This window comes from Somniosus microcephalus, chromosome 26 (genome assembly GCF_052327205.1).
Source record: "Somniosus microcephalus isolate GS21.2 chromosome 26, FLI_Smic_1.0, whole genome shotgun sequence".
In the NCBI taxonomy this organism is placed as follows: domain Eukaryota; kingdom Metazoa; phylum Chordata; class Chondrichthyes; order Squaliformes; family Somniosidae; genus Somniosus; species Somniosus microcephalus.
The window spans coordinates 10,573,242-10,598,125 of NC_141012.1; the positions used below are offsets into that span (position 1 = coordinate 10,573,242).

At 45.4% G+C, this 24,884-nt stretch overlaps 1 protein-coding gene across 5 annotated transcripts in view; it reads left to right on the forward strand.

Annotated features, from left to right (window-relative positions):
- abcg4a (ATP-binding cassette, sub-family G (WHITE), member 4a) overlaps nucleotides 1-24,884 on the forward strand; it is a 153,786-nt gene that overhangs the window by 29,254 nt on the left and 99,648 nt on the right. For all 5 annotated transcript variants that reach the window (XM_085967813.1, XM_085967816.1, XM_085967814.1 and 2 more), the window contains one exon: nucleotides 11,951-12,188. In XM_085967813.1, coding sequence (XP_085823939.1) covers nucleotides 11,951-12,188 — 238 coding nt within the window. The remainder of the gene's footprint in view (nucleotides 1-11,950; nucleotides 12,189-24,884) is intronic.

Here is a 24,884-nt window from a genome sequence, read left to right on the forward strand (position 1 = left end):
GCCACGTGGGTACACCACATGGGTGTTACTCGATGATACAGTGTGGCAGTACGCCAATGGGTTGTGCCACTGGCCACTTCTTCCAGAATGTGTCAGCAGCCTCGCCGAGCAATGCTGTGATTAAGGATGGGCTGTGGGTCCTGATGTAAGCCCCCAAAGTGTGGACTGAGTGATATACAAAGTCGACAACACTGGCTTGTTGTAAGAAAGACAGACCCAATAATTGAGGTAAAACGGTTTATTCAGGCCTGGGGAGCTATGGCTCTTGCGTCCCAACACAAGGCTCCAACTCCACCGAATCTCTTGAGGTTTACACAGTTATACACATATTCCGAGACCTCCTACTCCAGAGGTCCAATCGATTTAAAAGTCTATACATTAATCACTAACTAGGTGTGCCTAACTTCTACAAGGTGACCAATAACATAAGTTTCACTTTTCACTGTATGGGCCTGTGGCCCCTCTGATTTCTTGGAAATGAGTCATCAGGACATGTGATTTCTGAGAAACGAGACCCTCTCTCTCTTGACCACTACTAAGTTTCGTTTTTCCCGAAAAGGGTTATGTCATTGTCTCTTTTTGTAAGTTCATCTCTCTAAACTGGCATGGTCATTTCTGCAATTAAACATACGAGTAATTAGTACATTTCATCTTTAAACATTTTGCTGCGCAATTGCGTTCTACTAAACGTGCCCTGTTACGCTCATTTTTAAATCTTACTTCAGTCCAAAGGCTGATTTTTTTCGGGGGGCACGGGACTATTGCACGCTTGACCAACTTCATACCTCTGCTCACTGGATACTCCTGCGGACAGACTGACTTAGAGGATGGCTGGAGGGCTCATTGCGTGAGCGCACTATGTGATATGGCACCGAGCCATTCAGTCCCATGGCCTCTGAGCCTGCTGAACTGTACCCCAGTGTTAAGAGAGAAGGGCAGATAATAGGTGTAAAAATGAATTAAGCTAGGGACAGATCTGTGCCATAAAGGCGGTTTCTCCCACAGGCCAGGTTGTGCAAAGTGTAGGGGAAAATGAAAGTTGATTTTTTTTTTAGTAATAACAACACTGTGGGAACTACGGGCTAAAAATTCAGTTGGGCGCCAAGCTCGCCTGGGCGCCGGAATTACCGCTGCGAGCGGAGCCACTTGCGCCACCCCGATATTCAGTTTCTGCGCCCCAAACGGAAGCGGGCCGCTACTCGAGGCTCCCCGCGCCCCGCTTGGGGCGTTCACCCTGAATATCAGCGCGCTAAGGGCCGCAGCGCCACACGCTGCGGCACGGCACGCTGCGGTACTGCAGGCCTTCCTCCCACTGTTAAGGGGGAGGTGCCTGCAACAGCGCGATCCCCGCTCGCGAGTGCCGGCAAATGAGCCCGGCACCAAGGAGAAGTGCCGGGCTCTCGGGAAACAGCCGGCAATGCCGCGGGGGGGGGGTTTAGGAGGCCGGGGACGGAGGTGCTGGCAGGCGGCCGCCGAAAAAGCAGCCGCCCCGCACCTCCACCTTAACTAGCGCCACTACCGCCACAGGTAGGCCCTGTGAACCGGTCGCGATTTGCGACCGGCGTTAAAGAGGCGGGCGCGACCAAATATGGTCATCGGGGCGGGAGCGGGGCGCTGCGCACACCGATGATGTCATCGGTGGCGGCGCAGCGCTACAGGCTAACGCCGCCATTAGCACCCCGCTAAATATCGCCCTCTTTGGGCGCAAACTGGTGGCGCAGCCCACTGAATTTCTAGGCCTACATGTTTTACTGCCTTGATAGAATTTTTCTCAAAGAGGCTTCTTATACATATATCTCCTCCATTCCTATTTCAGGAGCCAGACAGATAGCTACACATTGAGTGACCTTGAACGTAGCTGCAACTTTCAAAGGTTTTTCATTGTATTTGTAAATTTGTCTGAGTTTGGGATGGGTTCTTTTGTTCCCATGGAGATCGGCACTGCCGTTGAGGCTGAGAGCCTCTGATTATTTTTTTAATCTTCTGCTGATGAGGAAGTGGTGGTTGGGGGGGGGGGGATGCGGTGACAGAGTGAGCACTCCGGTTAGATTTTGGGTCTCAGCGCAGTTTTCTAACAGAAGCTATGGCATTTACCGTGCGGCTCTGCACTGTTGGATCACTGTACGGCCAACAAGTGATTTCTTATCGTTTTTGAGAGGGAAAGCTAGGGAGGAACAGAGAATGTACGAGAATGGAAAATAAGGGTAAAGAGGAGAAATGGACAGTAAAGAGAAAGGAACAAAACCATAGGCTTTCAAATTGTGGACCTGAAGGGGTTATTGAGGTGGATATTAGAGCCCATTAGGTCATCACATTTCTGTCTTGTGCCATGAGCACATTGTCTCATAGGGTAAATTTACAAACACCCTATTTCTGGGTTGGCTGAAGTGATAGACATGATTGATAGCTTATAATTTTTTTTTTCATCATTCACTGGATGTGGGTGTCACTGGCAGGGTCTGTTTTTATTGCCCATCCCTAATTGCCCTTGAGAAGTTGGTGGTGAGGCCACCTTCTTGAATACAACCGAGTGGCAGGGGGCAGTTAAGAGTCAACCACATTGCTGTGGGTCTGGAGTCACATATAGGCCAGACTGGGTAAGGGCAGGCAGATTTCCTTCCACTAAAGGACATTAGTGAACTAGCTGGGTTTCATGGTCACCATTACTGATACTAGCTTTTTATCCCAAATTTATTTAATTGAATTTAAATCCTACCAGTTGCTGTGGTGGGATTTTGAACTCATATCTCCCAAGTCAGTAGTCCAGGTCTCTGGATTACTAGTCCAGTAACATTACTATGCTACCGTTCCCCATGCTGTAGCATCATGCTGCAGGTGAGTGGGAATGTGTTGTTGCAATTGACTTTATCCAATTGCCTACACAGTGGTAGCTTCAGTAGAGTATCAGGAGTGCTACTTGCTCATTATTTTCTAATGTAAGCAAATCCTATCTATCTATAATATATTCAAAATGCTACATTTGCATGATTTGCCTATGTTTACCACCTCCCTGTCGTCACACTTTTTGTGCCAACTGTTCCCCATTATAAATTCTTATTTCCACATTTGTTACGGGTTTTGCCTATGTAAATTCATCACTGCACAATCTGAAAGAAAAGAAAGACTTGCATTTATAAAGCGCCTTTCATGACCACCGGACGTCCCAAAGCCCTTCACAGCCAATGAAGTACTTTTTGAAATAACAACAGAAAATGCTAGAAATACTCAGCAGGTCAGGCAGCATCTGTGGAGAGAGAAACAGAGTTAACATTTCAGGTCGATGACCCTTCGTCTGACCTGCAGAGTGTTTCCAGCATTTTTTTTTGTTATTTCAGATTTCCAGCATCCGCAGTATTTTGCTATTGTTGAAGTACTTTTTGAAGTGTGGTCAGTGTTGTAATGTAGGAAACGCAGCAGCCTATTTGCGCACAGCAAGTTCCCACAAACAGCAATGTGATAATGACCAGAAAATCTGTTTTTTAGTGGATCTGGCCGACAATTCTGTCAAAATGCTTTCTGAAAATGTTTTATCTGCCATTTTTGTCCTCGAGTCACTGAAATTTCTAATGTCCTAGCAAAATATTCAAACATTATGGGGTCGATTTTCAGTGTGCCGTGAGGCGGGCTTTTAGGCGTGCGGGGGGCTAAAATCCCGAATTCGGGGGTCCCGACACCATCCCGCCCAAAAACCGCCTCCATGTAAGTTTTAAAGGAGGCGGGTACCCGCCCCGCACTGGGACCCGCCGACCCGAGGCAGGAAGGGATTAGTGCCAATTAACTGCCTGTTAACAGGTAGTTAACAGGCAATTTTTAGCCTAATCCCTATTTTGAAGGTTGTCGTGTGGGATTCCCGACGGCTCCAAACCACGCCAGGTTAGAGGAGTGGGGCCGTCGGGTTGAAGGACTTGGAGGGGTCGCGATGTTGGTGTTCAGGTGAGTGATGGGTGCATGAGTGCAAAGGTAAGTGTGTTTGGTGTGTCTAAAGTGTGTAAAGAAGTTTAAATTACCTGTACTTACCTTTACAGCCTTCCTTCCTCTAGGTTTCGGGAGTCCATCATTCAACTGGCACAGAAAGCAGAATGGCTGCAATCTGTCAAAAGTGACAGCCTGCAGCTTTCAGTGCCGGCGAGATTTCTAACTGAGTCTGCGTAGAAGGACTCAGGTTGGAAGTAAGACTGTCAGTGTTTGACAGCTTCAAGCAGCTGTGAAACACTGATATTTCATCTGTCAACACATCTTGACAGATGAAATTTCAGTCTGACATCACCTGCTGGGCGGGCTCAACAAGGTCAATCAAGTGAAAATCGCGTGGATTGGCCGCATCTCGATGGAGGCGGGACTACAACCCAAAAGTTGTAGTCCTGCCTCCTTCCCGACTTCTGAATGAAAACCTACCCCTATATGTTTCACAGTAACGTGATTAAGTTTAACCATTGAGTTTTATTTTGTGTCTTTTAATGTTTTCATCAAAGCTATTGATTACGGTCCTCAGCCTCTCTCCCAAAAGCCTGGGCTTACAGTTGATATTTTTGCCCAGAACTGTGACAATGTGAGCGGCAATGTGGGATGTGCGTGTACAGTTTCCCAGGATGCATCTGTCCTGTGGAGTCAGCCCTAGCAACTGGCCGGAGGGCATAATTACAGTGTGAAAAGTTTCCATTATAATTGTGGATATCAGAATTTATAATGAAGACATAAAAATCAACTCACTAATAAATCCAATAGGGAATTCAAGAGAAACTTCTTTACCCAGAGAGTGGTGAGAATGTGGAGCTCGTTACCACAAGGAATAGCTGAGGCGAACAGCACAGATTCCTTTAAGGGGAAGCTGGATAAGCAGATGAGGGAGAAAGGAATAGGAGATTATGCTGATAGGGTGAGATGAAGAAGGGTGGGAGGAGGCTCGTGTGGAGCATAAACACCGGCATTGTCCAGTTAGGCCGAATGGCCTGCTTCTGTGTAAAGACAGACTGCAAGACTTTAAAATGGGGAACAGAGTGACCTGGTCCAATTCTCCCCTACCCTCTTACCCGACTTCACCTAAAGTCAGCACTTGGCCTTGATTCCATATGTGCAATGCCAGCAGGAACCTGACTGATATATTTTAATGTTTGCTCTTTGTAGCAAATTGTTAGCGGGAGCTTCTGCACCAAGTACAGCAATGGCGCATTGTTCCCTGAAACCGGCATTTTCAGAGAGCAAGTGAATTGAAAGGTAGTTTACGGAGTGAGTATGTGATGGCTTTGACATGAATCAGTCATTCATGAAAGAAAGACTTATGAAATAATACTGAGCGGCCTGCGGGTGGTGCTGTCCAGGGAGAGTATAAATACTCGGGCACGGGCCCAGCTTGTGCAGGACATTCTTAACAGGAACTAGTGAAGGACAACTAGACCTCCATGTTGTAAAACAGTTGATTAAAGCTTTGTTTAACGCTTAGACCAAGTGCCTAGTAGTTTTCTTACATCAGGCTTCATGGATGATGTTGTCGAATACACACTTTTTGCCACAAAAAAATGGATGTAAAAACTAGAATGCAACCGCCGACCACTTCACAAATACTCCAAGCTGGAGTCTACGTGATGACATCTGAGCTGAACTCGAATAGCTGACTGTTCCAGCAGCGAAACTTAACCAGAAAAGCCTCCAGCACAGCAATTCCGACTGTTTAATCAGATAAATGCCACCCCGTGCATTAGGCTTTGAGTATATTATTCCCTTATTATCTTTAATTATAGTTTAGCTGTGCTGGGATAAATGCATTTATGGAGATATGTTCAGAAGCTCTTTAAGCTGCAAACAAAAGTGCCCAATTGGCAACTCTTTGTACCATTGCCAAGTTGCCAACTTAACCATTTGTTTACTAACTGGATGTAGACAAAACCAGCAGAAAACACTCAGTAAAAAAACCTACATTTTACCCATAATTGACTACATTCTTAAAAGCACCATTGTTTCTGTGTGAAATCTGGCAATGGATTGGCTGTTATAAAACCTCAGCTCAATTGATGTAGGACATTGAGTAATCCAAATCAGAGGGTCTCCTAATAGGAGTGAATGGGAAGCGGGGATGATCCATTTGGGATTATATACAATGGGAGTGAATAGAAAGTAATTTTTTAAAAAGGACTTGCATTAACACAGCTGCTGACCGTATCTTTGACAACCTCCCAAAGCGTTTCACGCAGGTTGAGTTAACTGACTGTTGCTAAGCAGGAAGACGTAGCAGACACTTTGGTGCATAGCAAGGTCCCACTGTTGCGAGATGTGGGAGCCGGTGGACCCCATTGAGGCTCACGGTGATTACATCTGTGACAAGTGTCTGCTGCTACAGGAACTCCAGCTCCGTGTTGATGAGCTGGAGTCTGAGCTTCAGACACTGCGACACATCAGGGAGGGGGAGAAGTACCTGGACTCTGTGTTTCAGGAGGTGGTCACACCTATGAAGTTAATTAATTCAGATGTAGCCCATGGTCAGGGACAGGACGGTGTGACGACGAGTGAGGCAGGTACGGGGATCCAGGAGGTAGTGTTGGAGGAGGCGCAGCCCTTGCTCTTGTCCAACAGGTTTGAGGTTCTTACTCCCTGTGGGGACAGGAGCAGGGACTGCAGGGAGGATGAGCAACCTGGCCACAGCACCATGGAACGGGGAGCCATTCAAGAGGGGGGAGTAAATAGAAATGTTGTAGTGGTAGGGGATAGTATTATTAGGGGGATAGATAGAGTTCTCTGCAGCCGAGAGCAAGAGTCCCGAAGGCTGTGTTGCCTACCCGGTGCCAGGGTTAAGGACATCTCCTCTGGGCTGGAAAGAAACTTGCAGTGGGAGGGGGTGGATCCAGTTGTCGTGGTCCATGTTGGTACAAACGACGTAGATAGGACTAGGAAGCCGGTTCTGTTAAAGGAGTATGAGCAGCTAGGGGTCAAATTAAAAAACAGAACCTCAAGGGTAATAATCTTTACCTGAGCCATGAGCGAATTTGGCTAGGACAAATAAAATTAGAGAGTTAAATGCGTGGCTCAAAGACTGGTGTGGGAGAAATGGGTTTTGCTTCCTGGGACACTGGCACCAGTACTGGTGCAGGAGGGAGCTGTTCCGTTGGGACGGGCTTCACTTGGCCAGTGCTGGGACTAGAGTCCTGGCGAATCATATAACTAGGGCTGTGGAGAGGGCTTTAAACTAACTAGTTGGGGGGGAGGTTCCTAGAGAGCAAATAATAAAAATGACAACAGAGAAGGTCATAGTCTTAGGTAGCAGTGGGGAAATTAAAAACCAGAGCGTGTCAGGAAGGGGCAGAAGGTATGGAGTAAAAGGTGAAGTAATAAAAAGGGCAAAAGCAGGAACTAAGTGTCACAAAACATATTTGAAAGTTCTCTATCTGAATGCACGTAGCATTCGTAACAAAATAGACGAATTAATGGCACAAATAACTACATATGGGTATGATCTTGTGGCCATTACAGAAACATGGCTGCAGTGTGACAATGCCTGGGAATTAAACATACCAGGTTATTTAACGATCAGGAAGGACAGGCAGGAAGGAAGGGGAGGTGGGGTGGCTATGTTAATAAAGGAAGGAATCACTGTAATACAGAGAAATGATATTGGGTCAAAAGATCAGGATAATGAAACAGTTTGGGTGGAGATAAGGAATAATAAGGGGAAAAAAACACTAGTGGGCGTAGTCTATAGGCCTCTGAACAGTTGCAACTCTGTTGGACGGAGTATCAAACAGGAAATAGTTGAGGCTTGTAATAAGGGAACATCTATAATTATGGGGGATTTTAACTATCATATTAATTGGACAAATCAAATTGGGCAGGGCTGCCTTGAGGATGAGTTCATTGAGTGTATTAGGGATGGGTTTCTTGAGCAGTATGTAACTGAACCGACCAGGGGGCAAGCAACCTTAGATCTGGTCCTGTGTAACGAGACAGGATTAATTAAAAATGTCCTAGTAAAGGATCCCCTTGGAATGAGTGACCATAACATGGTTGAATTCCATATTCAATTAGAGGGTGAGAAGGTTGGATCTCAAACAAGCGTGCTAAGCTTGAATAAAGGAGACTATGAAGGTATGAGAGCGGAATTGAGTAGAGTGGATTAGGAAAATAGATTAAAGGGTAAGACGATACACGATCAGTGGTGTACATTTAAGGAGTTATTTTACAACTTCCAAAACAAATATATTCCACTGAGAAGAAAAGGGTGTAAAAGAAAAGACAGCCATCCGTGGCTAAGTAAAGAAATTAAGGATAGTATTTGACTAAAAACAAGGGCATATAAGGTAGCCAAATCTAGTGGGAGGATAGAGGATTGGGAAAACTTTAAAAGACAGCAAAAATAACAAAAAGATTGATTAAGAAAGGGAAGATAGATTATGAAAGTAAATTAGCAAAAAATATAAAAACAGATAGTAAGAGTTTTTATAGTTATATAAAAAGAAATAGGGTGGCTAAAGTAAATGTTGGTCCCTTAGAGGATGAGACCTGGAAATTAATGGTGGGAAATATGGAGATGGCAAAAACACTGAATGAATATTTTGTATCAGTCTTTACAGTAGAGGACACTAAGAATATCCCAACACTGGACAAACAGGGGGCTATAGGGGGGGAGGAGCTAAACACGATCAAAATCACTAAGGAAGTGGTACTCGGTAAAATAATGGGACTCAAGGCGGATAAATCACCTGGACCTGATGGCTTACATCCTAGGATCTTGAGGGAAGTGGCGGTAGGGATTGTGGATGCATTGGTAATAATTTTCCAAAACTCCCTGGACTCAGCAAAGGTCCCGGCAGACTGGAAAACTGCTAATGTAACACCCTTATTTAAAAAGGGCAGTAGACAGAAGGATGGAAACTATAGACTGGTTAGCCTAACATCTGTGGTAGGTAAAATTTTGGAGTCCATTATTAAGGAGACAGTAACAGGACATTTGGATAAACATAATTTAATAGGACAAAGTCAGCATGGTTTTATGAAGGGGAAGTCATGTTTGACAAATTTGCTGGAGTTCTTTGAGGAAGCAACATATAGGGTGGATAAAGGGGAACCAGTGGACGTAGTGTATTTAGACTTCCAAAAGGCATTTGACAAGGTGCCACACAAAAGATTATTGCTTAAGATAAAAAATCACGGGATTGGGGGTAATATTCTGGCATGGATAGAGGATTGGCTATCTAACAGAAGGCAGAGAGTTGGGATAAATGGTTCATTCTCAGACTGGCAATCAGTAACTAGTGGTGTTCCGCAGGGGTCAGTGCTGGGTCCCCAACTCTTTACAATCTATATTAACGATTTGGAGGAGGGGACCGAGTGTAACATATCAAAGTTTGCAGATGATACTAAGATGGGAGGGAAAGTAGTGAGTGAGGAGGACATAAAAAACCTGCAAGGGGACATAGACAGGCTAAGTAAGTGGGCAGAGATTTGGCAGATGGAATACAATACTGGAAAGTGTGAGGTTATGCATTTTGGCAGGAAAAATCGTAGAGCAAGTTATTATCTTAATGGCAAGAAACTGGAAAGTACTGAAGTACAAAGGGATCTGGGGGTCCTGGTGCACGAAACTCAAAAGGTTAGTATGCAGGTGCAGCAAGTGATTAAGAAGGCCAATGGAATGTTGGCTTTCATTGCTAGGGGGATAGAATATAAAAATAGGGAGGTATTGCTTCAGTTGTACAAGGTATTGGTGAGACCGCACCTGGACTATTGCCTACAGTTTTGGTGTCCATACTTAAGAAAGGACATACTTGCTCTCGAGTCAGTACAAAGAAGGTTCACTCGGTTAATCCCGGGGATGAGGGGATGGACATATGAGGAGAGGTTGAGTAGATTGGGACTCTACTCATTGGAGTTCAGAAGAATGAGAGGCGATCTTATTGAAACATATAAGATTGTGAAGGGGTTGGATCGGGTGGATGCGGGGAGGATGTTCCCGATGATGGGTGAAACTAGAACTAGGGGGCATAGTCTTAGAATAAGGGGCTGCTCTTTCAAAACTGAGATGAGGAGGAACTACTTCACTCAGAGGGTGGTAGGTCCATGGAATATGCTGCCCCAAAAAGCTGTAGAAGCTACATCATTACATAAATTTAAAACAGAAATAGACAGTTTCCTAGAAGTAAAGGGAATTAAGGGTTACGGGGAGCGGGCAGAAATTTGGACATGAGTCTAGGTTCGGATCAGACATGGCCCTGTGGATAGCGGAGCGGGCCCAGGGTCCGTGTAGCCTGATCCTGCTCCTATTTCGTGTGTCTAATTCTGTTAGATTCAGGAGATGGTTCTGTGGTAGTAGATTGGCGGTTAGGATCAGATCAGCCATGATCTTATTGAATGGCGGAGCAGGCTCGAGGGGCCGATTGGCCTACTCCTGCTCCTATTTCTTATGTTCTTATGTTCTAGACAACTTTAAGCTAGATGACCAATCTGCTTTTGAGAGAGAAATGCTGCCTCGGACACCGAGAAAACTTTCCATTCTTCTTTAAACGGCGCAGTGGGATCTTAAACACCGACCTAAACAAGTAGAGATGGGGTTTGGTCTGATCTAGAGAGTGCACCTCCCAACAGTGCAGCACTCTCCCAGCACAGTACTGCAACAGAGCGCTAACCGAGTTCTGAAGGGAGACTTGAACGCATAATCTTCTGACTCAGAGGTGAGAATGTTACCAACTAAACCAAGGTGGTTTGGCCCTTTGGAGTTGTATGCCGGGATCAAAATTATAATTGGATCAGATACCCGTTATCCTGGAGTTGATTGCATGTTCTTGGCTCCAAATCAGCTAAGATGAGAATGTCCATTACGGCATGAGGTAACAGCACTCGTCCACAGGACGGTTATTCAGCTGTTACTACAGTATCGCATCTGCATCGTACTATGCAGTACTCATTCTGCCTCCCCCGCCCCCCCCCCCCCCCTCAATTTTATGAGCACCCAGGTTCAGGACTGAGAAATCTGAAGAAAAAATAACTTCTCCTGGTAGAGTTCATACCATACAGAATAAAAATAAAAACAGAAAATGCTGGAAATATTCAGCAGGTCAGGCAGCATCTGTGGAGAGAGAAACAGAGTTAACGTTTCAGGTTGATGACCTTTCGTCAGAACTGTCATCGACCTGAAATGTTAACCCTGTTTCTCTCGCCACAGATGCTGCCTAACCTGCTGAGTATTTCCAGCATTTTCTGTTTTTATTTCAGATTTCTAGCATCCGCAGTATTTTGCTTTTCCATGTAGAATAATACTGGTTGACTTATATGTCCTATAGATACAAAGGACCTTAGCCATTTTTATTGGAAATTAGGTAGGAGACATTAATAATATTATGTTTACTGCAGCCATCTAGGATGCTGGACAAACCAACGTCCGTTCTATCACCAGAACTGTGATGGATGTACAGTTTACCAACTTGCAGCATGCAAGGCTTAATACCAAGATATGTACTAACCATAAAAACATTAAACTTCAACAAATGTGTATGATCTATTAAGTATACCATGTTTGTAGTTTAAAACATGAAACTGTTTTTATGCACCAGTTCCTATCTTCTTGTCCATAATGAAAGAATTAAATTGCATTCCTATAGCATCTTTCACATCGGAACAGCAGGAGGCCATTCAGCCCCTCGCGCCTGTTCCGCCATTCATTGAGATCATGGGTGGTCTCGGGCTGACAACCTCAGGACGTCTCAAAGCGCTTTACAGCCACTGATGTACTCTTAACGTGTAGTCACTGTTGTAACGAAGGGCACGCGGCAGCCAATTTGCGCACAGCAAGCTCCCACATACAGCAATTAAATAAATGACTAAGTGAGAGTGCTGCCCACTGAGCCAAGGCTGACGCCAATTGTCCCGTTGTTTGTTCCTTCGGTGGAAGAGGCATATTCTCATAATGCAGAGGACAGAGCTTCCATTCATCCATCCTGATCTAACCTTTTTCTCTCTTGTCCCACAGCGTGGAGGTATGGCTGAAAAGCCACTGGATCCTGGTTGTGTGTCAATCGCTTTGGAAGATACTGTGTGCAATGGAGGATCCCAGGATGCACCTCTCCTCACCACACACCTCAAGAAGGTAGAGAACCATATCACAGAGGCACAGAGATTCTCCCACCTGCCCAAGCGTCCAGCGGTGGACATAGAGTTCAATGACCTCTCCTATTCTATAAGGGAGGGATCTTGTTGGAAGAAAAGAGGTAGGGGAAGATTTATTTTGCTTCTATATTCCTTTGTAACAACTTTTTTTCAGAGTACTGTACATAGGAACAGGAGGAGGCCATTCAGCCTCTCAAGCCTATTCCGCCATTCAATTAGATCATAGCTGATCTGTATCTTAACTCCATCTACCTGCCTTGGTTCCATATGCTTTAATACCCTTGCTTAACAAAAGTCTATCAATCTCAGAATTTGAAATTTCCAATTGACCTCATCAGCTTTTGAGGGAGAGAGTTCCAGATTTCCATTACTCTTTGTGTGAAGAAGTGCTTCCTGACATCACCCCAGAACTGCCTGGCTCTAATTACTAGTTAAGGCTCTGACTAGATCCAGTCAAGCTCATTCAAAGGGAACAAAGGTGCCATCCTGCTTAACTGCATGATCCAACATAAACCATTGTTTAATCCACAGTCGATAATGGATTCCATTCCCGTGCAGAATAGCTTGAGACTGATACTCAGAAGGAGAGGATCCTGCCTGACCAACTTCCTTACCCTTTTTTGAGGAAGTGATAACCCCAGTGGGCTGTGGGAAGCTTTGCAAGAAAGGCTATTATTGTAAACTCGAAGCTTCAGGGTAAACCCGAGGAGTGGATAAGAAACTGCCTGAAGGGTAGAAAACAACAAGTATCCATTAAAGGAATTAGGTTGGAATGGGGGGCGGGGTAATTATTGAGTCCACAGGAGTCAGTAATAGGACCACTGTTGTTTCTAATTTACATAAATGACCTGGAGTGAGAAACTGGATCAGATTTGCAGATGACACCAAGCTCGGAAGGACAGTGGACTCAGGGGAAGCAGCTCAGAAAGGACAGAATGAGCTGGATAAAATATCTAAGTGGGCGGATGAAATTCATGCAGACAAATGTAAAGTACTGCATGAAGGAAGGAAAAATAAGCAACACGCACACTATGAATGGTGTTGAAATAGCCAAGAGTGGAGCAGCCAAGAGAGGCCTAGGAGGCTTAGTAGACTGCGCAACATGTCCAACTTAATGGAATATTGAACTACATAAGTAAAAAAGAAAGAAAGACTTACATTTTTATCGCGCCTTTCACGACCACTGGACGTCTCAAAGCACTTTACAGCCAATGAAGTACTATTTGAAGTGCAGTCACTGTTGTAATGTGGGAAACGTGGCAGCCAATTTGCACACAGCAAGGTCCTACAAACAGCAATGTGATAATGTGATAATCTGTTTTTATTATGTTGGTTGAGGGATAAATATTGGCCCCAGGACACCAGGGATAACTCCCCCTGCTCTTCTTCGAAATAGTGCATGGGATCTTTTACGTCCACCTGACAGAGAAGGCGGGGCCTCGGTTTAACATCTCATCCGAAAGACAGCACCTCCAGCAGTGCAGCACTCCATCAGCACTGCACTGGAGTACAACATCCATTACAACAACAACATGCATTTATATAGCACCTTTAACGTAGCAAAACGTCCCAAGGCGCTTCTCAGGAGCGTTGTCAAACAAAATTTCACACTGAACCACATAAGGAGATATTAGGACAGGAAGGTTTGGTCAAAGTGGTAGGTTTTAAGGAGTGTCTTACAGGCAGAGAGAGAGGCGGAGAGGTTTAGGGAGGGAATTCCAGAGCTTAGGGCCTGGGCAGCTGAAGACACAGCCACCAGTGGTGGTGCAATGAAAATCGGGGATGCTCAAGAGGCCAGAATTGGAGGAGTGCAGAGATCTCGGTGGCTTGGAGGGCTGGAGGAGGTACCAGAGATAAGGTTACAGATTTAGTAGGATGAAGTTTAGTTAAACTGTACAGTGCTCTGGTCAAACCACAGCTTGAGTACTGCATCCAGTTCTGGTCACTGAGACATTCAAGCGGTAGAGGCAACGCAGAGAAGAGTCACAAGGCTGATCCATAGTTCCCAAGGTCTGAGTAATGAGGAAGGACGGGAGACACCTGGGCTCCTCAGCCTGGAAGGGAGGCTTCCAAGAAATGATCTTACACAGTATACAAGATAATTAATGGAATGAATCTGGAATATTACTTTAAGTTAACTAGCGAGAATAGAATAAGGGCGACATAGATTGAAGCTAGTAAAAGGTTAATTTAGGACCAATGTCAGGAAATTCTTCTGTAAACAGAAAGTAATCAACATCTGAAATCGATTTTCAGGAAGAGCAGTTAGGTTGATTTGGCTATGATAAATTGACCCTTAGTGTTAGGGGATTAAATACGTGGGGTTACGGGGATAGGGTGGGATATGTGTCGGTGCAGGCTCGATGGGCCGAAATGGCCTCTATCTGCACTGTAGATTCTGTGATTCTGTGATTCTGTGAAAAACCCTGGAATCTTTTGAGGAACAAATGGATGTTGCAATTCGGATCTTTCGAGCTGGATGATCTAAGATGGGCTAAATAGTATTCCATTACTATTTTGTGACCTGGTACTGATTTCTAAATGTGCAACCTCCTCTTTGGATGAGAGCTGCCTCTGCTTATACTGCGGTTCACAGTGGAACTATCTCGATTGACTGCTTTGTCTGTGCTCTCTTCTGTTACTTTGATGTGGCTATACCCTACCTTATGACGGAGAAGCACGGTAACGTGAATCAAAAATATGTATTCAGCCATTTCGCGAGCACAGAGAGACAGATCTTCTCACACTGAGGGTTTTCACGTGAAGAATATTGGCCTTGCGTCAAACTTCAGTCTTCACAGAGGAGGGGACCTTATAGACCTCTGGTCCAGTGGCACTGTCCGATAAAGATTTTTCTCTCCACAGAGTTGAGAAAGTTCCCACTGCTAGTAAGACATAAAAACGGGTATCTGCTGATTAGAAAATGCAGGTATGTACACAGGCCTGTTCTGGTTTAGTGTGTACTCTCTCGCTCCGAGTTTCTAAGGGGCTATTAAGTGATTCTACTATTGGAGTGATGTGTGGGCTGGCAGCCAATGAGCGAGCTTCATTGTCTCTGTTACACGCACTGGAAGCTGAGTGAAGGGACAAGCAACCAAACTCAGCAAGTTTATGCCGTTGTAACTTGTAATTTGAACCTGTTTTGTTCCTGCACATCCAGCACAAATTTATATTGATCTCCAGTGTAAAATAATGTTGCTGTTGGAAGGAAAATCCTAGTGATTTAAAATTCAGACTCTTTCAGAGGGTAATGCCTCATTACTCACCTTTGACTCTCAACCATCTTTTATTAACGCAGAAGCAAGATACCGCGGCTGCTGAAAATCTGAAATAGAAACAGAAAATGCCGGAAATACTCAGCGGGTCAGGGCAGCATCAGTGGAGAGAGAAACAGAGTTAACGTTTCAGGTCGATGGTCCGTCGTCAGAACTGGAAAATGTTGGAGCTGTAACAGGTTTTTAAGCAAGTGCAGGGGCAGGGAAAGGAGGGGAGGGGAGGAAAGAACAAAAGGGAACAAGGAAAAAGAGAGAAACGGAAATCCCGTCAGAAAGAAGAGCAGAACTTCTTCAAGGTGAGCATTCCTAGGAGAGAAGTGGCAGTCTGACACAATTGGTAATTGGATGAGAGAATCCATAGGTAGTTCTTTAAAGGTCTACCAGCTCCATTTCTAAGAGTAGGGGTAAAATAGGCCTTTATTTAAAGCTCTCGGTACAGCAGCGCTGCTTAAAGGGGCTGTGCCATCGTGAAAAACCTGTTTAGAAGCATTTTTTTTGTTGGAAGGATTTGGTACGGGTCTGCTGGGGTTGAAAGCTCTCCTAGCATGGGTGGAGCAGTGGGAGAAGAGGGTCGCACAGGAGGCTGGAGTCTAGAAGAGCTGGAACGTAAGGCTGCAGAAGATAGGTTAACTGAGTGGGCAAAAATTCGGCAGATGGAGTATAATGTGGGAAAATGTGAGGCTATCCACTTTGGTAGGAAAAATAAAAAAGCAAATTATTATTTAATTGGAGAGAGGCTACAAAATGCTGCGGTACAGAGGGATCTGGGGGTCCTTGTACATGGAACACAAAAAGTTAGCATGCAGGTACAGCAAGTAATTAGGAAGGCAAATGGAATGTTGGCCTTTATTTCAAGTGGGATGGAGTATAAAAGTAGGGAAATCCTGCTACAACTGTACAGGGTGTTGGTGAGACCACACCTGGAGTACTGCGTACAGTTTTGGTCTCCTTATTTAAGGAGGGATATACTTGCATTGGAGGTTGTTCAGAGAAGGTTCACGAGGTTGATTCCTGAGATGAAGGGGTTGTCTTATCAAGAACGAATGAGCAGGTTGGGCCTATTGGAGTTTAGAAGAATAAGAGGGGATCTTATTGAAACATATTAGATTCTGAGGGGGTTCGACAGGGTAGATGCAGGGAGGATGTTTCCCCTCGTGGGGGAATTTAGAACTAGGGGGCATAGTCTCAGAATAAGGAGTCGCCCATTTAAAACGGAGATGAGGAGGAATTCCTTCTCTCAGAGGGTCGTGAATCTTTGGAATACTCTTCCCCAGACAGCTGGGGAGGCTGGGTCAGTGAATATATTCAAGGTGGCGATAGACAGATTGTTGAACGATAGGGGAGTTGAGGGTTATGGGGAGCGGGCAGGGAAGTGGAGTTGAGGCCAAGGTCAGATCAGCCATGATTTTGTTGAATGGCGGAGCAGGCTCGAGGGGCCGAATGGCCGACTCTTGCTCCTATTTCTTATGTTCTTATCAGATTGCGGAGTTGGGGTGGGGCGAGGCCCCAGAGGAATTTACAGACAAGGGTGAGAATGAATAACTTGGCCATCTGTCCGATCGAATATACCCATTGCAACATGAAAGCTCTTATTACAGAACAGCCCTCAACAAGCACGTGTACAGATTTACCTGTTATGTCATGAGACCCGCCTGCATTACTGCAGACCAGTGACTTGAGTCAGCTACTAGTCTTGCTATCCAGTAGATCCACAGTCTACATTTTGGGCCCTGCTGGACTACAGTATTACCTTGGGTTAATATACGATAAGGTGAAAAATGTGAAGCAGGGTTAGAGGGTGGAGGATGATTGGACCAGGAGCGCGGATGTAATTCAGTCCACGTTTTGAAATCATAGACTATGTCCTGACTTTTACATCGTGTTATTATGTATAGTTAAATAGAAAAGTGTAGGAAGCAGAGAAGTAGAGCCAGTTGGGAGTCTTGGGGCAGGATTTTCATTCGGCCGTGGAGTCGGGATTGGAGGCGTGTGGGGGGTTAAAATCCAGAAATCAGGGGTCCTGACACCATCCCGCCCCCAACCCGCCTCCATGCCAGTTTCAAAGGAGGCGGGTACCCGCCCCGCGCTGGGACCCGCCCCCCCGAGGCGGGAAGGGGATTAGTGCCAATTAACTGCCTGTTAACAGGTAGTTAACAGGCAGTTTTTAGCCTAATCCCTATTTTTAAGGTTGAAGTGTGGGATTCCCGACGGCTCCAAACCACGCCAAGTTAGAGGAGGCGGGCCGTCGGGTTGAAGGACTTGGAGGGGTCGAGATGTCGGTGTTCAGGTGAGTGATGTGTGCATGAGTGCAGAGGTAAGTGTGTTTGGTGTGTCTAAAGTGTGTAAAGAAGTTTAAATTACCTTTTCTTACCTTTACAGCCTTCCTTCCTTTAGGTCTCGGGAGTCCCTCATCTCACCGGCACAGAAAGCTGAATGGCTGTGAACTGTCAAAAGTGACAGCCTTCAGCTTTCTGTGCAGGGGAGATTTCTAACTGAGTCTGTGTAGAAGGACTCATGTTAGAAGTAAGACTGTCAGTGTTTGACAGCTTCAAAGAGCTTTCAAACACTGATATTTCATCTGTCAAAACCTCTTGACAGATGAAATTTCAGTCCGTAACATCACCTGTTGCCATGTGGCCCTTAATTGGCCTGCTGAGCCCGCTGGGTGGGCTCAACAAGGTCAATCAAGTTAAAATCGTGTGGATTGGCCACATCTCAATGGAGGCGGGATAACAACCCCGAAAGTTGTAGTCCCGCCTCCATCACGTCCCTTAAATGAAAATCCAGCCCTTGGAGTTTACTGGCTGAGGCCCTCGAAGGTGCCCAACTGAACACCACAGCACAGCCACTGGCAGGAGCGTGTAATTACAGTGTGATTTGGGCAGCTTCCATTATAAATATGACAGGAATTTATAATGGGAAAAATTGTTAAAAGTGCCTGCAGACATAAGACTTTCAAACGTTCTACAGATACAAAAGACCTCTTCTCATTCCATGTTTTATGCTCTTATTTGGGGAGTTTGCTAACCTACTTGATGTGCACATGGCTGCGTGTTACTGGAGTCGTTGGTAACACTCTTCCCCTGGGTCAGTAGGCTGTGGGTTTGAGCCCCATACCAGGGGGGTTTCAGTTCATAATCTCCAGTGGGATACCGAGGGAGTGCTGCACTGCCGGAGGCGCCATCCTTCAGATGAGGTGTTAAAACAAGGCCCACGTCCACCTGTTCTATTGACTCACTTGGATGTTGAACATCCAGTGGCACTATCTGTAAAAGAACAGGGAGTTCTCCCAGTATCCTGAGAAACATTCCTTCCTCAACCAGTACCGCCGAAAACAGATGAACCCATTGTTCATCTCATTGCTTTTAATGGGATCTGGCTGTGCACAAAATAGCTGCTTTTTTTTTCCTATGTAACAACAGTCACTGCATTTAAAGCAATTCATTATAGATGAAGAGCTGTAAAATAATTCTGCGATGTGCTAAAACATTATAAAAATACAAGCCTGTTTTGTTCTGTCTCTGTCTCTCTCCCTGCTCTCTCTCCTTTTTCTCTCTCTCTTTCGCTCCTCTCTCTTTCTCACTCTCATTTTCTCTCTCTTTTTCTATCTCTATTTCTCTTTCTCTCCCTCCCTCTCTTTCTCTTTTTTTCCTCTCTCTCCCATTTACCCGTTGGTTCCATTAGTGGGATATAAAGTACAGATTCTCCTGTATATTCACAGCGGTTCCTTCCCAGCACGCTGCCCCCTTTTTATAAATGACTGTCATTAATCCATGACCAACTCGCCGAGCTTAGTATTAACCCGCTTGGTGAAAGTGCATGCTGGGAGATCGTGTCCTCTGCCTGTCATTGAGCACTGCTGTCTTTTCAGACTGATTGGCCGCTGTCTGTTTTAGTTGTCACACAGTGTTGCCGCGATGTCTAATCAGATTTACTTTGAATCTCCTCCTGATGTGCAGCAGCGCATGCACCGAGAGATAATGCAGGATCGTTAAGGCTCTGTGATGACATCATCCTATTGATCTATTGCCAACCCATTTAAAATAAAATGTAATTTTCATCTCTGTGTAACTAATACAAATATAAAATTGAGCATGGCGCAGAAGGATCAAATACTAAGTGCAGTGCCTGGTGCGTAACTGAGTCATGCAGACTAAGAAGGCCCCAGCTTTGATCTCCAGCCTGTGCTAGGTTAGCAGATGGTGGTAGAGATACGATAAGTGTCCTTAGCACCCTGGGAAGAAAAAGCAAATTAGCTACAGTTCCTGTCCCTGTTGCTGTCTAGTGACCCCCTGCTGGGAAATGTGTGTGTATATGCGCACAGATACCAAGTGAGGGTGGGATCTGGCTCAGCTGCGAAGCCCACTGCAGTCAAATAGCTGACTGACACTCATCGTCTAAAGAATGGTCACTAAGGTGGCCAGCACCCAGGGAGTTGTATGCCAACATGAATCTGCACCTTCAAAAGGGGAGAAAGTTGTGCGGGTAGGGGTGAATAGAAAAATGAGCATTTAATAAACGGGTCTTTTTCCGAGTGGCAGGCAGTAGCTAGTGGGGTACCGCAGGGATCGGTCCTAGGACCCCCGCTATTCACAATATATATTAATGATCTAGACGAGGGAACTAGATGTAATGGCCCAGAAATTCGGGTCGGGGACTTCCCGCGGGTGCAAGCCCCCGATCTGCACTTACCTTGCGCGCCGGCCGTTGAGCTGTGGGCCCCCGTGGAATTCCGATTCGGGGCCTGGCCCAGCTGCTGGCGCGCAGTGCTTACGCATCCCAGGGGCACAGTTAGTTCGATGCGTCCCCTGGGATCACGTGGGCCATGGGGAGCCAATCGGAGCAGGGAATGCTCCATTCATAAGTCTGACAGGACGAGCTGTCAAGACTTATAAATACTACGGCCCCAAAATAGCACTAAATCTTCAAATATTTTTTTTTTTAATCACATTTTTAAAATAAACTATAAATTACATGAAATAACTATTTTAAACAATAATTTAAATTTAAAAAAATAATAATTTTATTTTCTAACGGGGCTAAAAATAAACTTACCTTGCTTTAAAGTATTTATAAAAATAATAAACCTGTGGAAAAAATGTTTTAATTTTAATTAATTCACCACTTACCTTGTAAAAAGCAGGCCTTATGCCTACTTTTTATATTTCTAACTTCTGCAGGCTTACCCTCGCGGGAAAACCTGTAAAAAAAAACTAAGTTTGATGCGCACGCGCAGCCTCTCCTGCACACGCGTTCGACCTCTGAACCTCTTCGTTCAGAGGAATGGAAGTGCCGGTTTCCCGCGCATGCACAGTGCATGCAGGAAACCAGCACTTCCATTGGGCCTACGGGTGAGTACCCCGTGCGTACTCACCCGTGGAGACCCGAATTTCTGGGCCATTACCTCCAAGTTTGCAGACGACACAAAGCTGGGTGGGCATGTGTGCTGTGAGGAGGATGCCGAGAAACTCCATTATGATTTGGACAGGTTGGGTGATTGGGCAGATGCATGGCAGATGCAGTATAATGTGGATAAGTGTGAGGTTATCCACTTTGGTGGCAAAAACAGGAAGGCAGATTATTACCTGAACGGCAAAAGATTGGGAGAAGGGGAAGTGCAACGAGACCTGGGTGTCCTTGTGCACCAGTCGCTGAAGGTAAGCATGCAGGTGCAGCAGGCGGTTAAGAAGGCAAATGGTATGTTGGCCTTCGTAGCAAGAGGGTTCGAGTACAGGAACAAGGATGTCTTGTTGCAGTTGTACAGGGCCTTGGTGAGACCACACCTTGAGTATTGTGTGCGGTTTTGGTCGCCTTATCTGAGGAAGGATGTTCTTGCCATGGAGGGAGTGCAGCGAAGATTCACCAGACTGATACCTGGGATGGCAGGAATGACATATGAGGAGAGATTGGGTCGATTAGGCTTATACTCGCTGGAGTTTAGAAGAATGAGAGGGGATCTCATTGAAACTTATAAAATTCTAACAGGACTAGACAGACTAGATGTAGGAAGTATGTTCCCGATGGCGGGGGAGTCCAGAACCAGGGGTCGCAGTCTAAAGATAAGGGGTAAGCCATTTAGGACAGAGATGAGGAGGAATTTCTTCACCCAGAGAGTGGTGAACCTGTGGAATTCTCTACCACAGAAGACAGTTGAGGCCAATTCATTAAATATATTCAAGAAGGAGTTAGATATATTTCTTAAGGCTAAAGGGATCAAGGGATATGGGGAGAAAGCAGGGACAGGGTACTGAATTTGGATGATCAGCCATGATCTCATTGAATGGCGGAGCAGGCTCGAGGGGCCGAATGGCCTACTCCTGCTCCTATCTTCTATGTTTCTAAACTCTCATCGCGCATTCAGAATCAGAATTCCCTTTTGGACCCACTTACATTTCGGAAACCCAGGAGTTATGGCTCCACTGGTGGGTTGTATTTTCAGTTGTTCAGCGGACAGGGGTTGTCACTGCCCCCCGCGTTATGGCCACGACAGTCTTTGCTGAAACCTCTCAAACACTGTGCCAATTAATCATTTCTAGTTGCTAACCGTGTTCATGCCACAGCCATTTACATTTTCGAGCCTCAGTCCCCTCCCCGCCTCACACCCACCACCTTGTTCTTTTTCCAAAGGATCTCTCGCCCTTACAGTCTCAGCTATTTATCAGTCGATGACGCCTTAATTCTCCCTGGTCACAGCGATACGTAAACCGAGTGTTCATTCTGTATTCGATGAGGCATTTATTTCCCGTGCAATTTCTTTTTTTTTTAAGATATCTTTTAATATTTACTTTGCTGTCACTTTCTGGGTCTCGCTATGTCGCAGCCAAGAGGGAAACTGGACAACTTGTTCCTGCAGCCCTGCCAATGTCACTGTCCAAACCCATTCAGTACGACAGAAGGCCAGCCTTAAGGCACCTGGTATAGAGAGAAAGAGAGAGGGGAGGGAGATAGGGGAGGTGAAGGTAGGCAAATAATATGGGAATAGACTGTGGTATGTTGGCTTTCATTGCAAGGGGATTTGAGTACAGGAGCAAGGATGTTTTACTACAGTTATACAGGGCCTTGGTGACACCACACCTGGAGTACTGTGTGCAGTTTTGGTCTTACCTAAGAAAGGATATACTTGCCATAGAGGGGGTGCAGCGAAGGTTCACCAGACTGATTCCTGGGATGGCAGGACTGTCGTATGAGGAGAGATTGGGTCGACCAGTCCTGTATTCACTAGAGCTTAGAAGAATGAGAGGGGATCTCATTGAAATGTATAAAATCCTGACAGGGCTAGACAGACTGGATGCAGGGAGGATGTTTCCTCTGGCTGGGGGAGTCGAGAACGAGGGGTCACAGTCTCAGGATACAGGGTAGGACATTTAGGACTGAGATGAGGAGAAATTTCTTCACTCAGAGGGTGGTGAACCTGTGGAATTCTCTACCACAGAAGACTGTGGAGGCCAAGTCACTGAATATATTTAAAAGAAGGAGATAGAAAGATTTCTAGACACAAAAGGCATCAAGGGGTATGGGGAGAGAGCGGGAATATGCTATTGAGATAGAAGATCAGCCATGATCATATTGAATGGCAGAGCAGGCTCGAAGGGCTGAATGGCCTCCTCCTGCTCCTATTTTTCTATGTTTCGAATTCAAATGTAAATCAGCTCTTAGCCACACAAAGCTCAGAGTGTCTTTATAATGTTAGCTGTGGCTCAGTGGGTAGCACACTTGGCTCAGCGTCTAGAAAGTTGTGGGTTCAAGTCCCACTCCATGAGATCTTGAACACATAAAGTTAGGCTGATACTTCAGTGGGAGTGCTGCACTGTCGGAGCTGCTGTCTTTTGGATACCCGTCTGCTTTCTCAGGTGGATGTAAAAGATCCTATGGCACTATTTTGAAGAAGAGTAGGGGAGTTCTCCCCGGTGTCCTAGCCAATATTTATTCCTCAATCAACGTCACTAATGCTGTCTGTGGGAGCTTGCTGTGCGCAAATTGGCTGCTGCATTTCCTACATTACAACAGTGACTACACTACAAAAAGTACCTCATTGCCTGTAAAGCCCTTTGGGACATCGGTGGCCGTGAATGGCGCTGTAGAAATGCAAGTCTTTCTTTCTACATATAAGAGTCTTGTGTCTAGTGTGCATGCGCCACATCTCAAAGTCTCAAACTTGAAAGTGCATGTCACACCCATGTCTGAATGGCTCAAATGGCAAATTCATAAAATAGCAAGAAATCACATCTGAAGAGCTGGAGAAGCGACCAATGAACAGTAGCAGCTGAAAAAAGTATTTAAATTAAAATAAAGACAATTACCAACAATAATTGACTACAGGATGTGTCCAATTGGACCTTGTGGCCCTCAGTTAATAGACCATGTTATACCGCATTAACATCAGAATAATAGGTGACGGTATCGAGGGATATGGAGCTAAGGCAGATAAATGGAGTTGAGGTACAGATCGGCCATGATCTGATTGAATGGTGGAGCAGGTTCGAGGGGCTGACTGGCCTCCTCCTGTTCCTATCATACCGTACAAAATCTGAATGGAGATAGCTTTAAAATAGGTTGGAAGGTAAGGAGAAGAAAGCAGTAGGACATCTTCCATAGTGGATTACTGCACAACCTGGTTTGCTCTATGCCATAGAGACCAGGAAAGCCCAAGGTTTGATGCTATACCTCTGCTGGGTAACATCTCATCTTGGGTGGCAATATAGATGTTACCATTTGCCACAGCAATACTGGGCTGGGTAAGGGAGAAAAAACAGCTAGCATTTGTAATCCAATGATCTATGAGGACAGATTGAGTAGACTAGGCCTGTATTCTCTAGAGTTTAGAAGAATGAGAGGTGATCTCATTGAAACATACAAAATTCTTACAGGGCTGAACGTGGTAGATGTAGCGAGGATGTTTCCCCTGGCTGGGGAGTCTAGAACCAGGGGTCACAGTCTCAGAATAAGGGGTCAGCCATTTAGGACTGAGATGAGGTGAAATTTCTTCACTCAGAGGGTGGTGAATCTTTGGAATTCTCTACCCCAGAGGGCTGTGGAGACTCAGTCGTTGAGTATATCCAAGATAGAGATCGATAGATTTTTGAATATTAAGGGAATCAAGGGAAACATACACAGAAACATAGAAGATAGGAGCAGGAGTAGGCAATTTGGCCCCTCGAGCCTGCTCCGCCATTCAATGCGATCATGGCTGATCATCCAAATTCAGTACCCTGTCCCTACTTTCTCCCCATATCCCTTGATCCCCTTAGCCTTAAGAAATATATCTAACTCCTTCTTGAATATATTTAATGAATTGGCCTCAACTGTCTTCTGTGGTAGAGAATTCCACAGGTTCACCACTCTCTGGATGAAGAAATTCCTCCTCATCTTAGTCCTAAATGGCTTACCCCTTACCCTTAGACCGTGACCACTGGTTCTGGACTCCCCCGCCATTGGGAACAGCCTTCCTGCATCTAGTCTGTCTAGCCCTGTTAGAATTTTATAAGTTTCAATGAGATCCCCTCTCATTCTTCTAAACTCTAG